Below are 14,887 nucleotides of genomic sequence, written 5' to 3' on the forward strand. Positions count from 1 at the left end.
TTGTCCACTGAGCTGAAGCAGGTGGTTTTCTGCATGTCTTTCCCTGTCTCCTAAATGCAGTTCTGGGTCTTTTTTGGAGCTTACTTCTGCAAAGGGAATCACTGCCATCTCCTGGTCAAGCGACAGGGAATAATAAAATCCCTCCACCCACTCATGAGCTTTTTTTCCACCCCATTGCCCCAGTCCGTGGAAGCAGGGACTTTCAGTGGGGATCCCTATGGATTTGGTGCAGGCCATCCCATGACTGTTATGCCAGTTATTTATCTGAGCATTCTGAGAAAAAGGGAACACTTAATTTTTGTCTGGTCCAATGGGTCCTGGCTAGTCAAATTTGTACTTTGTTCCATCATTGTTGTAATATGTAAATGGAGAGAAAGCCATTATCTGTGCTATAAAAGCATGACAATTTAAGGACTTTTTCCTTAGACAATGCCTTAGACTTCTTTAACAATACCCTTACATACAATACTTCTTTGATTAACAATACTCCTTTGTGTTACAGATCCACATAAATTCAGTCTGTACTTTCAGTTTTGCTTCAAAGTGACCGTATCAGCGCAGGTCATTATGAGCATAAAAATCTGCTGGAGTGAATGGCTAAAGGCACAGCTGGATGCTATCAGTCCTATCAACTAGTCATATAGTGCCAATAAATGCCTTATGCTTTCTTTGCTGTTTAAGAAATAGAAATATCCCTATGACTGCATGTGAAGGGACAAAACTATTTCCTTTCACTTATTAGGAACAATCATTTCCATAAGACCTTTATGTCCTAAAAATCTAATCTTCAATGTGATTGTATTTTCTATGATCTTTATTAATCAGGAAATTCTGACTTATATTTAAGTCAGCTTAAATATTTATTTAATCAAATATCAGTCTGCAATGAGCATTTCCAAATTTTTATCTTCCAATAACTTGCCTTCATTGTCACCTCTGGGTTCATAGCCAGAAGTCGATTAAAAAACCCACTTAGGTATAGCCACTTTGGCATGAATCTGCCAGCTAGTGCTGTATAAAGGTTGCACTTTAAAATGTCAGTATGCATTGTACCTTGTATATCTAGAAAAGACTAATGGGTAAGGGAGTAAAGATGGGAAAAACCAGTACAGCATTTTGAGACTTTGGCTTGTGTGTTGCAAGAAAAAAAATGTTCTTAAAGAATGAGATCAGGGGCTTGCAGACATTTAACATTTAGATTGTGTTTGTTCACATCCTTTCTGTGCTCTAATTCCACTGCATGGAATAAAAAACGTGTCTAGAAGCTGACATCACTTCTCAACAAGATTAGGAGCAGCCTTTAATCCCATTTTTTGTTATTCCTAGTTCCCATTAATGTATACAATAATAATAATAATACAATAATAATAATGAAGGACAAGAGTTTTTTATTACCCATGATGTAATCTTGGGGACTTTCAGGATAAAGGATTTTGTGTATAATGGTTTTCTACTTTTTACTTAAAGAGCAAAGCTTATTTTACAGCTTTCTTTCCCATACTTGTAGGCCTCTGCTCATCCCATGAAGTGTTTATACTAAACAAATTATTTGAGCATTGTTATGCCCCAAAGATGCATATATCAGATGTGTTAGTCAAGTGTCCCAAAAAAAACCCCATACAGCAGAACAGATAATTGTAAAAGGCTTCTAATGAGGAAATAATTCAGGAGAAATCAAACCTGACCCTGGTAATTTTGGGGACTTTTTAATTATATTTAGAGGACATACAAGATTAACTCAGATTAAGACTTTGACTTGTCTTTTATATGAAGTCTAACAACAGCAGACAGCAAAGCAGGAATGGTGGCAGATTTAATCATGGATTTTACCCACATTCAGCAGGCCAGCAGGGAACTCATTTCAGAGACTTGTAAGATTGCTCTTTCCCCATGAAATTGTCTTGCTGCTTTCTGGTTCACTAACAGCATCTGAAAATATATTCTGATCTGATGTGGTACCCTTAACAAAGGAATTCTCTCTGGCCTTCATCAATAATGGAAGTTGCAAGAGATTTCACTTCTATCCAGGTGTGTAACTAGCTAAAAATCACTGGAAAACTTACTCATTTCTTGTTGCGAGATATGGATTAGGAGAAGGGCAAAACAGATTAAAACTTAAGAAGAATAAAGAAACCAAACCATCATACCAGATAACTGATCTTTAAATTCACTTCAAAAAAAACCACTTGCCTATCTTGCTGAGCTGTGAGTCAGTGAAAGATTGCACCTGTTCTCTCCTACAATGCCTGCTGCTCTTAGTCAAAGGACAAAAAACAGTGAGCACAAGGAATAGTTTTCATCTTAAGTTTTCATGTTTAAAACCTAAAACCTTCAGGTTTACTGTCAAGCCTATATTTTTCTAGGTCACTTAACCATACAGAGCCATCATTTGTAGTAGGCTTCACAGTGTTCCTTTCTACTGAAAAAAAGAAATCATCATAATCTTTTCTCAGGATCCTTCATCTAGCTGAACCCCCTCATTTCCTTGTCTTCTTTCAGCTTTCTCCCCCCCTGAGGTTTAAAACTGACGGCTGTGATCACCATGCAGAAGATAATGGATGTTACCAGCAGTATCCAGTGTGCTTTGAAGGAGGTGCAGACAGAGCTGACAGGGTGTGCTACCCATCTGTTCATTGTCAGTTTATCACCAAGTCTGTCTGTGTTTACCAAACAGCATTCAAGGAGGGTGGGATAAATGGAGCCCTCCAATTTTGCACTGAAGCAGATGAGAGTACTGACATGAGCTGTTTGTTCAGCTGGAGGGTCCCAAGCTGCACTAGAGAGGCCGTGATAAGCCCCTGACAACGGTAACAGCCTTGGCTGCCTGCAACCTTCTTCATGGTAATGATAGTGCTTGTGGATGTACCCCTCAACTGGCCACCAGAAAACTCTTCACTCTTTATGGCTGTGTCCAGAGTTCCAGAAAGATGAATACTGTGTTTTCCTGAAGTATCTCAGAGTGGAGTTCCACCCATGAAGAGCACAGTATTAAAAGGACAGTGCTTCTCCTGCTCTGCACTCCTGCTTTGCTCTGGCACCATGTGGTAATTCACTGGACCCTGCTGTGAGCTGATTCAGCTTGCTAACTGAGCAGAAAGCACGCCAGCAAAAGAATGAAGAGATTGTTGCTGAGTTAGCAAGTTGAACCAGTTCACAGAAAAGTGGGATGAGTGCCAAACCTGGCCTAGGACACAGTAGAACTACGAGGCTGAAGTCCTTCCCTTCAGCTGCAGCACCAAAGCTCCAGGTACGTGTACACCCTTGCTCTCAGGCAACCCGCCATTTGACCTTACATTTGATCATACATGACTGCTGTGCCAAGCAGCATCTAGAATCAAAGAAAGAGATTTTCAGGATACTAAATTAAATGAAGGGAAATCTGTTGGTTTCTGTAGATGTTCTGTCTAGAGAAAGACAAAGAGAGAAAGATTACCATGTTGCCAGATGTATCAATCACATGGGCGTTTTTATGTATGAAATGTTGATGTTTTGTGGCTCTGCAAAGATAGTAATTTATTAAAATCTCTTCCATTTAAGAGAGAACATTGAGATGAAACTATAAATAGAAAAAAAATATTTTTACCATCTGGCATATTTTCATCTTTGTTCTACAGCATCCCACATTAAATCATGCTGTAGCACTTACTGCAGGACTGAAGCAGTTGTATATAGGGTGATCTGAATGCAGGGAACCAAACTCTCCTTCCCATTATGCTGACTATATTTCTACTGCTTTCAATGGAGATGTATCATAAAAAAATTAGCCCAAAGTTTCTTAGTTCCTGTTGATGGGATTCATCTTCAGGATTAGCTATTGATCTTTTAGTGGTGATTTTAATTCTAATATCAAGTGATCATTCCTCCTGTGAAGAAGCTGTCTTAAATGCCAGGGGAAAAATGCATCCTGACATGGTTTTGTGAAACAATCATTTCTTAGATGCTTTCAGTCAGGAAATGAAAGAAACAATGTCTCAGTCTTCCTGTTGGCTGTCCCACATTCTCTGCTGTTTCATGGAAAAGAGGAAAAGAAATTAGGTGACTAAAATCCCTTTCAATCCTACTCTTTCAGAGACTGTTATCTTTCTCGGGTTTTTTTTTTATTACAAGAGCTGATGAACTGTAAGGGATTGGTCAGAGAGAGAATTGTGTACACAGCCTTACCATCTGAGTTAATCTTCGAAAATGCAATTCATCTGAGTGCTAACTGTAGTGAATTTAATGTAACATAAGGTTGAATTGAGAAACTAGAAACAAATCTTATCTAAGGGGCAGTCAGTAACTGAATAGTTGGACAATCCCAAATCCCTACCACTTTAATGCAATTGAGGTGTATGTGAAAGACATCCTCTTTCAGCACCTACCAGCAGCAGCTTCCATTACAGGTGATAGCACTCTGAATATATTCAGGCCAACCTTGGTGTAATAAGGCGAAAGGAGTGGGAATGGACAGTTGTCCTATCTTTAAAATCTATTTTAAGGGTTTTTGCAGTTTTAAACAGATTGCAGTTTACTGTATCAGTTTTGGAACACACATGAAAGCTCTTAGTGTGTTTGAAGATTTTTATGGGCTGGTCTGTCTAAAACTACTGAGGCTTAACACTTTTGAGGGTAATTATGAGAAGCCTCTCCAGCAGTCCATCATCTGTGTCCTGTCCAGATGAGCAAAAAAGTAATATTTCTGGAGTGGCATTATGCAACAAATCATGTGAAGGACATAATGTGCAAAAATATATGAACAGTGAAATTAATTTTTAATAATTACCCTTGTGTTCATTCAGTTATATTGATCCAAAGTTGCTTTCTGAAAACAATTTCCTGTGACTGCTTAGGCTGTATTTGCTTATTACTCATTATTATATTAATAAGTGGGAAGATTCATTTGGAGAAAGAGAGAGCCTGAGAGAGGTTCTCTTCATTTCCTCTGGCTTTCAGAGGCAAGAAGCAATTTTGCATGAGTGTCATTCAACTGCAGTAAAGGACAGCACTGGGAGAACCAGTTAAGGGCAATGCACCCAACTGACCTGACCTGTTGTCATGACAGGGCTTGATGGATCTTTACATAAAAATGCAGTAATTTCAGTTAGAATTACATCTTGTTCTCATTTCCCATCCATACAGAGGTGAAATAGCTCCCTACTTCATAGTTTTAAACTACTGCTTAAAAAGTTGAAAACTTCTGTTGCATTTGAGTTATGCTCAAACCTGTTGGTTGTTGCTGGTAACACTGAAAACTGGTATCACTGATTCCACTGAATTTAATGAAACTGCACCCAAGCAGGCAGAAGAAGTAAGGCTCGAGGTTTTTTATTTCTTGCAGCAAGACACACCAGGTGTTGTACCAGCTCTAAAATTGCTTATTATTTCCAGAAACTATAATAAACTCCCTGAAAAATAAAACAGAACTGAGTTCACATGGAATCAGAGATGAATGATGCATCCTGGCCAAATCACTCTCTGCAAACTTTGCATTCATGTGATAGCCAAATTAACTTTCATGCGATAATTTGCAGATAAATTCCATCAAAAACCCCAGTATTCAAGCACCTCTAATAATGTGAATTTGATTTTTGCACATTAAAACTGTGATAAAGCCATACTAATTATTTTTAATTATCTCAAGATGAAAATATGTCACTCATGTAAGTACTTAAGTAAGCAATTTAAAGCTGATTAAATAATAATGGCTCTTTCTGCATTGCCTTCAAAGTGCTTATAACTAAATTTAATTTTAAGCAATATCAAGAAAGTAATCACTTGATTCAAACATTAATTACTAATTTAAATAATAATTAATTTAAAAAAATCTATTTTTTTGCAGACTCTGCAGTGCATTAATTGACATTTTACAAAATGAGTCATTTTGGCAAGGAGAAGTATTCTTCAAATAGTGAATCACGACGACCAGAAGGGGTTGTTAAAGAGCTCCAAGGGAGCTTTGGCAGCTCAGTGAAAGCAGATCTATTTAGCAGCAGTTTCGCTTCTCCAGAATGACTGGAAAAGTCGTGGTAACTCTGCTCTTCACACCAGCCAGGACACTGCTCTCTGCTTTCACTGCTGCCATGGGTGAGAGAGCTGAAGAAAGTGTGTCCTAAAGCAAAAGAAACAGCTTTATTGAGCCATGCTGAAACAGGATACAGAACACTTTAGATCAGTTTAGAAGTGTAAGAATCAGGAGGCTTATTGCTTTTTTTCTAATCCAGTTTGAAATGGATAAGAGAGTCTGAGCAATCTGCTCAGGATTTTACCCAGGACTCAAAGCTTTACAACAGTAGGGCTGGTTTTGTTGGGCACTTTCTGTCTAGACCCTCTGTACCTGCTAACCTCCCTTGTTAGGAACTGGAGGAGTAACAACACCCTCCAAAAATGGGAAAGATTTTTGGATGTAAAATCCTTGGTAAAGAACTACCTTTTTTGATATGTAACTTGTAAGAATTAAACCAAATGGCTGACTGGTTCTACAGGATCTGTTAGGAAAAACTGCATTAATATATCAGTAACTTTTCTGATAGTAGACCTTAAGCCCCAATGAGATTATTATAACCATCATGTGCAATAAGTGACTAATGTCACCCGTGGATTTTACCACTTTTTTCTACAGCAAATTCAATCGCTCAATTTCGCTCACTCAAATCATATGCTTTGTAAACTCAAGGGTGATCAGGACTCCACCTAAGGGAGTTTACTGACATTTTATTGACTATATAGAGACAACCTACATTTGTTACACTTACCAATTTCACCTTTCTCACCCTTTAGCTCCTCAGAGAATCCATCTTAATCAGTACTGGAGACAGCTTGTATGCTCTCCTGCTGCACCAGGCACTGCTTCAGCCTTTGCAACTTGCTTTGGACAAGTTATTTTTTTGCCAAAGCCTTAGGGAAGGAAAATTTTTAGCCAATATTTAGCCCTGATCACTTTTTCTCCTTCAGGCTATATTTATGTTCAGATTGAACTGTCTTTACCTTTCTCATTATTATTTTCTTATAAAGGCATCTGTTTACTTCAACACTTAGCTACTGCATTTTCACTTAATTATCTGGCTTCAGCAGAGAGCCTGAATACTTCTCCATAATAACTGGCCATTTGTTTTCTAGTGCAGGCTGAGCTTTCATGATTTATCAAAATGCCTGTGTCATCTTGTGACAAACTCTATGACTGGTCCTTTTATTAACAAAAAATCAAAATATTTTGTTCAGTCTTCAACAGCATAAGCTAATATTTGTGTGGAAAAACCTAATTCCACTCACTTCATCCCCTTCAGTGTTCAAAGTCCTTCGGTGTGTTTTTGTGTGTTTACCAAGATCCTTTGCAAGATTAGTGTCTCCCAAATCAGCATCACCCCAGCCTGCCCACAACTGTGCTTCAGTGGTTAATGAAAATCTTCAGCAAACTCAGTTATGAGACACATACACAAGGAATTCCACTCACAGCTGCCACGCAACCCCACCCACCTCATCATCAAGCTGCTATAGTTCCCATCTTCTCCATCATGACTGTTTTCCACATTTTCCACACTTCCACTGTATCAGATGTTCCAAATCTACAGAATATGCATTTGTTCTGTTGTGCCAGGCCTGATTCTTTGCTTTTAGCCCTGGAAATTCTGCAGACCTAATCTCTCTTCGCTTGCAGGTTGGTTTGTGCATTGCCCTCTTCTTTTTCTACTTGAACCTGTTAGTTCCCAGCACTGGTTCAAACCCCACAGTTCTAAAGCATCAAACCAGTTTTTCCTTTTCTACCGTAACACAAGTCTGTGGTCTTCCCCACAGCTTTAGAGGACTGCACAAACAGGAGGAGTTCAGCTCTACACTGCCAGTTTGAGCTGAAATCAAACCCAACTTTCCCCTTACCATTCAAACTTCCGACTGCTCCCCAAGCCATACAAATATATTGGTACTTAAAACCATCAACAGAATGCAGGGTGAAGGCACTAAAGGGTGTAACAGAAAATAAGATCAACCTTCTTTCCTTATAATATAAACCAACTTTTAATAATAAAAACATCTCTCAGGTTTTCAGTGAGAATAACACATACATTTCAGTGTAAAACAGTGCACAGTGTAAATGCCCTTGGACATCCTTCTCTGCATCTCTCATGTTGCCAGAGGCTGCAGGCATGGGCCAGGATCCTGCCCAGGTTGTTCTGCGGAGCACGGCTGATGGGGACACAGACAGGGCTTGCCCAAAGGGTTCTTTTTTACTTTGGGGTGTTCCTGTGGTTTTTATAGTACTAAGTACATTTGAAATTGAGGATTCAGTGAAGAAACATCCATTTTTTCTTCAAGTAGCAAATGATAAGAGTAACGTTTCCAAAATTAGCAAAAAGTGCATTGAAATAGAGATCTGCTTATCTGGTTGCAGTCCAGAATGGACCCCCAGTACCAAATCTATATCCCAAAGCTGGCAGTCCATGGGCTGTCCTAGTTCCCCAGCCTTGCTGTAGTTCAGCAGAAACAGTTAAAAGTAAGAAATAAAAAAAAAAAAGGATAAAATAAAAAAGGAAGTTTCTTCCCCAAAATTATTCCAGTCTGTGGGAGAAGAAAACAAATACTGAAAAATTAAGAAACAAGATTAAGAACAAACTGCATTCCCACAACTTGTCATGAACAGTTTTGTGTTCAAGAGAAGATTAGAAAAATTAAAGAAATCTTCATGTCCAAATGAAAACATCCAGTTTTAGTTTTTGAGTTGCTCTGGCTGTTAATAAAATAAAATTAAGCCCACTAAAAAACAAAACAACACAAATAAAACCCCCAAACCTTTATTTTCTACAATACACATTACTGCAAAGCGCTCCTGGGTTTCCTGACTGGGAGCTGCTTTAAAGGAGGCTGCGGAGGAACAGGAATTGGGAGTTTCTTGTATGCCTGCCACGTTAGGGAGGGTTGGTCATGTTAAGGCACTCACTCCAAAGGAACATTATTTCTGTCCTGAGACTGCTGACATGCTTTCATTAGTTTCAGCCAGTAATTTGGAAAAAACCTACAGCGCTTAGGGCAATACTGACAGAATGGAGAATGATTTTTCAAACAAGAAAAAATAAAGAACATTATATACATTATTTCTTTTTTTCTTTTAACTTAAAAGCATCCCTAATACATCTTAATAACTGTATTAAAGTCTACTTAAATATTGAAGGCTTTAAATAATGTAGATTTTTCAGTCAGCTGGGAGTAGCTGTGTAACTGCCAGTATATTGGTCCCATTTTAAACAATATAATTTTTATTTCAACCTTGTACATGTAATAAGATGATTGAAAACACATATTATTCCACTCCACATAAATAAGTATAGTTCTTCTGACCTGTTTTAAAAACTACATCTGTTCAAATAATCAGATTATAGGACTGTATTTTTTCTTTATAATGTTCTCTTAAAAATCCTACACTCCTCTTCACTAGCACTGTATTCCAGAGTACACAATCACAGGGCATTAGTAAAAAGAGTTAATCAAAAACCTGAAAGCTACAGTAAGTGAAATGAAATAATGATAAGAAGTATTATGGAATGTATACTCTGCAGCATAGAGAGATTCTCTCACTGGGCCAAAGTGGAAAATTACTCCAGAAGAAATTCTTTATGTTCCTATTTGAATAAACCATAAGTTGTGCTATTCTTTGCTCAAAAGTGCAGGTCATTTCTTGAAAGAGAGGGGTTTATGAAACTACCACTAAAGGAGGTTGTCCAAAAACCTGCTGGCAGTTAAATGGGTGCCTGGGGCAGTACAGGGAGAGAGAGAGGCGTGTCCAGCATGATTTTCCGAACCAAGCTGTATCTGGAAGTCCACAACTTTCTGGTGGTTGCACAAACAAGTCGCCAGGAGAACTGCGCTTTCTTGAAGAATAATGGTCATTTTCCAGGCATCTGGCAAATGGCAGCAGCCATTCCTGCCTGTGGTGCTTGTTTCAAGAATTTCTCCAAGAAGTCAAAGAAATAATGGATCCTGCATGGGCTCCAGGAGTTCGAAGGCAGATTCCTGATGCCTGGGCCAGCAGGTCCCTCTGCTCCAGAGCACAGCAGCACCATTGGGGTCAGTCCATAGGGTCCTCAGCCAGGGCTCCTCGGAGCAGAGTGCTCCTGTGGGGCTGCCAAGAGGTGCCTCTTTCTTCTATAAATCCCCCTCTGTAGGCGGCTGGCACAACCTATAGAGTCTTTAGAACAGAGGAAAAGTAGGGAATTAAAGATCATAGGGATAATAACAAAGTTGCTGGAATCATGTTTGAGGGTCAGCAGCTTCTTTGTTATTCTGCAAGTTTTAGAGGTAATGACATACCAAGAATTCTCCTATTTTTAATCTTAGTAACTGCAACTTTAGAAGTGCCACTAGCCACTTGTTAACTAAAGTATTTACAACCATTGTTTACAATATTATTTGAGACTCTCCATCACTTCTTCTTAATTTTGGCTCAGTTTGGTTCTTCAACAGAGCCTTCTCTCTTTTTCTATTTCTTTTGGTTTTAAAGTCAGTTCAGAATTTTTCCTCAACAAAAAAGTTCTCCCCCGTCATACAGGCTGGGATACCAAACACATAAAAGTAAACATATCTGCTTGTTGATGTGTTTGAACAAATCTTAATTTTAAGAGTCATCTTTTCTGAGAATTTTTTTGACTCATGAGATTATCAAATTGAGTACAGTGGTTAAACCTAAGCCCATGTTGACTTGTCATTCATGTATGACTTTGTGAGCTTTTTCTTGGCTTTTTCTTCTTTATATCAGAATAAACTCGAGTATTTTATAACTTCTCTTTCAAGACAGCTATTACAGATTTGTGCTAAGAAATATAATCCTGGGAGTTAGTTCACCAGATCTCTTTTTAACTTTGCTCAGTTTTATTTCGCATTATGATGGAACCCAGCAGGAACACACATATCTGATCTTTATTGCCCAGAAATAATTCAAGTAAATAGTTCTGGAATTTATCATTGTGATTTAGAGTGTATTCAAAAGAAAAAAAATGCCTCATCTTGTGATTTGTTTTTAAAACTGCTTCTTTTTGAAGGTAACATGGTTATGGCCATAACAATGGAGCCAAAGTAATGTATGGCCATTAATAAGGCAAAATAACTACACTGTCAAAACACTGATGGATGGCACCTGGGTCATGGTACAGCAGCCAACACCATTGTTTTGTCTGTTTTTGAAATATCAATTACAATCCAACAGAAGGATAAAGTTCTAAATGCAAAATTCTACTCTTTAACATCTCTGAGAAAATGAACCAAGACTAGAGGAAGTTAGAGGAAGCATCACCACAGTCTCGAAAGTTTAAATTAATTTTCTCTGAACACTTTGAGGAGTGGATAGGAGAGAAAAAAGAAAAATTAAAAGAGGGGCTAATTTAGACTAACTCAGAAGTCTCAATGGGTGAATAAGGTATTAGTGTTTAAGGAAGTCTTCTAACATGGAACCAGTGTGCTCTTTGGAGGACTCAGGCACTAGCAAACACATTTGTTCTGTCTGAAGATATGGCACAGACTCTGCTGGACCTTTTCTGATGTGGATTCTGAACTGTTTTGTCTTCTTGTAAACAATGCCATTAACAACAGTAGAATCAGAAGTTTCTCTAATATTTGTACAGACAGATTCTGCATATATTGTCATCTAAACCATGACAAATCGTTACTGCCATTGTGGGAAAATGCTATGTTACAATTTATTAAAGAACATTCTTTTCTCTCTGAGAGGTGAAATTGGAAGAAACTGACCCAAATACTTTACTTAAAAGTAAAGGTATTATTCTCTCGTAGAGAGAGATGAACATCTCTGTCTCCCATTAGGTGCAGTAGGATTCACAAATGTACAGTGTTTTTCACAGCTGCCTTCTAGACAAACCCATACACAACCCTGGGCAACTGAGGTTCCCCTTAGGGCTGAATTACTGTGCAGTTACTCTGGCTGGAAGTGCCTGCTCTTAAACCTGCTCTGCTAGAATTAAATCATCAGACTCTTGTAAGCACACTACTGTATTATCTGTGCATATCTGCAGTCATATTTGCTGTCTAGGAATTTTTCTTTCTAAACATTCCAGCAATGACTGTCCATCACTAGCTTTGCCAACTCATAGAAACAGTCCAAAACAGATCAGCTATGTTTGACTCAGAAAATACAGAAACCTTTGAATCTGATGATCTGCAAATCATAAGCAGCAAAGCTGATTAATCTACAGTGTGTATTCAGTTTAGTACAGGGAGAAAAAAGAATTTTATTTTTTCTCCTTTTTTCCACTATTGCAACTAAGATCATCTTTGCTTATAGCAGGAACTCCACAATGGTTACAGAAACAAAATCAGCACTCAGAGAAAATGTATAATTCATAATAACCTACCGAGGTGCATGCTGTGGCATTTGGTCCATCACTTTCAGATTCTTGGCAGAGATTTCAACCCTTGGTCCCTGTGGAAAAAGAGAATTTATGGTACTGACAGTATTGATAAAGCAAATTATCCTTAGGAAAAAATATTATAATGGAAGTATAATTCCTATTTGAGAATCCATTAACTACTTCAAAAAGATTTTGAATCCATTGGGTGGATACAATTATCATCTATGTTAACTTATAAATTAGTCACAAAGCACTTTACAAGTACTGCTGTCTAGCACTAGGTAATTTCTGCTATTTTAACACTATGATTGAGACTTGGATTTCTCCTGTACAGAAACTGTCTTAAATATACTGCACATTCTTTCTTTTCTAACCTTTAAGGCATACACAATACACACTGAGGCATAGATTTGAATTGTTGTAGGGGCTGTACATGCAAAAGTTAACAGTGCTGCTGTCACACACAGGTGTAATAATTCAGCCCTCAGTAGGAGTTGGGATATGTAGGTTTGCAGTGCACAAAGCACTGTGCCACACCAAAATAAACTGGGTTTTGCACCGTTATGTTACTGGACAATGGTGGCACGCAGCAGACACATGCGAACACTTACCTGCTTCCGCATGATGTCTGTAGCTTGCATGATACACTTGGGCAGCAGTCCATGGCTGCGGGCCAGTATGGCTGCTTGCTCCAGGGACACACTCAGTGTACTCCTGAACAAGGGAACAAGAGTTAGGAAATCACAGATCATAGCTTAAAAAGTATAAACAGGCATGTGCAGGAGACTTACCTGTTAGGCATTGCTTCTGTTAGCTATTTACTTTTATTTACTTTTGTAGATTTTCTTACATACAAAACTATTAAATGACCTCAGTCTTGTTGCACCTGCATACTGCAATTGTTTGAGTCTCCAGCATCATTACTACAAGGCTGTGTCACTGCTGTTTTGCATTGATTCATTTTAAAGGAATTCACAAATTACTCTTTATTTTTGAGACACTGGCAGAACAGTGGTGTGTTTCAAAATCAATGTGTGTGCACACCAAGATTCTAAAGCTATTTCTGAGCAACTTCCTAAATTTTCAGTGTGTGACTAAAGACAATGCTGACTACAAGTTCTGTGCAATGAGATCACTTGGACAGTTGCATTGGATAATGCACTGAAACACAAAATCTTTTGTGTCAATACTATTATGAACAAAAGTAAAAGTTAGAACCTTCCCTGAAGTAAAGATGTCAGCAGATTTAGGTCCTTATTACATTCCCTTAAAATTTACCTTATTTTGTTTTGAATAGGATCACATCTCTAGAAAGGACAGAAGCTGCCATCATAGCAGCCATACCCAGGTTTAACCCTCATTCACCTCTGCATCCCCGTGGCACACATGGTGATGTGACAGGCTCCCAGCCGGTAACAGAGCTCAGAGGAGATGGGCAGCAGGCCAGCTCCTGAGGAGGCACTGCTGGAACATCCCGACTGCACTGGCTTTGTACTAATGAAAGACTTCAGCAGCCTGCAAAGCTCATCCATTGCATTGATAGGACGAATAAGCTAAACAGAGCAATACAAAAACAATCAGTGGCATAACACCTTCAAGCTATAAAGACATTTTATCAAAAGTCTTTATCCTATTGTCTAAGCACAGTATTCTACACCAGAGTAACTGCCACACATTAACAACTATTTAAAATATAAATGAATTCTGGAAGTGGCAAAATAGAACAACTTCGGCTTGGAACAATTTTTTATCACAAATCACACAGATTGTTTACAATGTGAATTACAATTGCACAGACGTTCCCTGCAGTAGCATTACATGCACATATCCACACATCACCTGCCCAGCTAGACAGACTGCCTATACCTGAGACTCTGGGCAGCATTCTTTTCTTGTTTTCTCTGCAATGAAGTGTACAAAGTGAACAAAGTGTGACTTGCAAATTGAACATTTGCTTGTTTTCATGCATCTGCCTGAGAGGAAAATGAGCCCATCCTGTCTGGTATCAGACACTGTGTTTGACAAGGGCAGGCAGGGTCACATACGGTCTTCTTAGTGCTGCAGTGAAGGGGATTTGTGTCTACCCACATTCTGCACATTTTCTTCTCAACAAAAGAACTGTAGCCAAGTTTCAGAGAAATTCAGATTCCCTCATTAAGGTTGGGAATATTTTAAAATGCTGTTTGCGTATGGATAGATCTACCACACAGGTATGCCTCAACTGGAATTTTAGAGATGTTGAAATAATACTTCTATGAGAGAATTTGTTACAAAAAAACCCGCAGAAACAATACCTGGTCAATCTTCACTGCAGTAGTATTGGAATCAGTGGGCAAATTTGATCTCTCTAGGTAAAATGTCCTGCAAAAAGGCCAACAGGTCCTACATTAGTTAGGTTTGCCCCACTTCAAGCACATATATGTATACTATCTTGTATAAAACAGCACAGAAAGCTATGCTAAAAATCTTGCACTTGAAGATCTGCTTATTGAACCATTGTGACTGCAATAATTTACAGATTCTAGGCTAACATATTCCAAATCCCCATTAAAAAAATATAA

General features: G+C 38.4%; 1 protein-coding gene across 3 annotated transcripts in view; it reads right to left on the minus strand.

The window, feature by feature from the left end:
* Positions 1-8,746: 8,746 nt before the first annotated feature.
* PREX1 (phosphatidylinositol-3,4,5-trisphosphate dependent Rac exchange factor 1) overlaps positions 8,747-14,887 on the minus strand; it is a 123,626-nt gene continuing 117,485 nt past the window's right edge. For all 3 annotated transcript variants that reach the window (XM_058850526.1, XM_058850525.1, XM_058850524.1), the window contains exons 36-40: positions 14,621-14,687; positions 13,692-13,879; positions 12,938-13,040; positions 12,330-12,397; positions 8,747-10,153 (exon numbers count right to left, since the gene is read on the minus strand). In XM_058850526.1, coding sequence (XP_058706509.1) covers positions 10,111-10,153; positions 12,330-12,397; positions 12,938-13,040; positions 13,692-13,879; positions 14,621-14,687 — 469 coding nt within the window. In that variant the 3' untranslated portion in view covers positions 8,747-10,110. The remainder of the gene's footprint in view (positions 10,154-12,329; positions 12,398-12,937; positions 13,041-13,691; positions 13,880-14,620; positions 14,688-14,887) is intronic.

This window comes from Poecile atricapillus, chromosome 15, assembly GCF_030490865.1.
Source record: "Poecile atricapillus isolate bPoeAtr1 chromosome 15, bPoeAtr1.hap1, whole genome shotgun sequence".
Lineage (NCBI taxonomy): Eukaryota > Metazoa > Chordata > Aves > Passeriformes > Paridae > Poecile > Poecile atricapillus.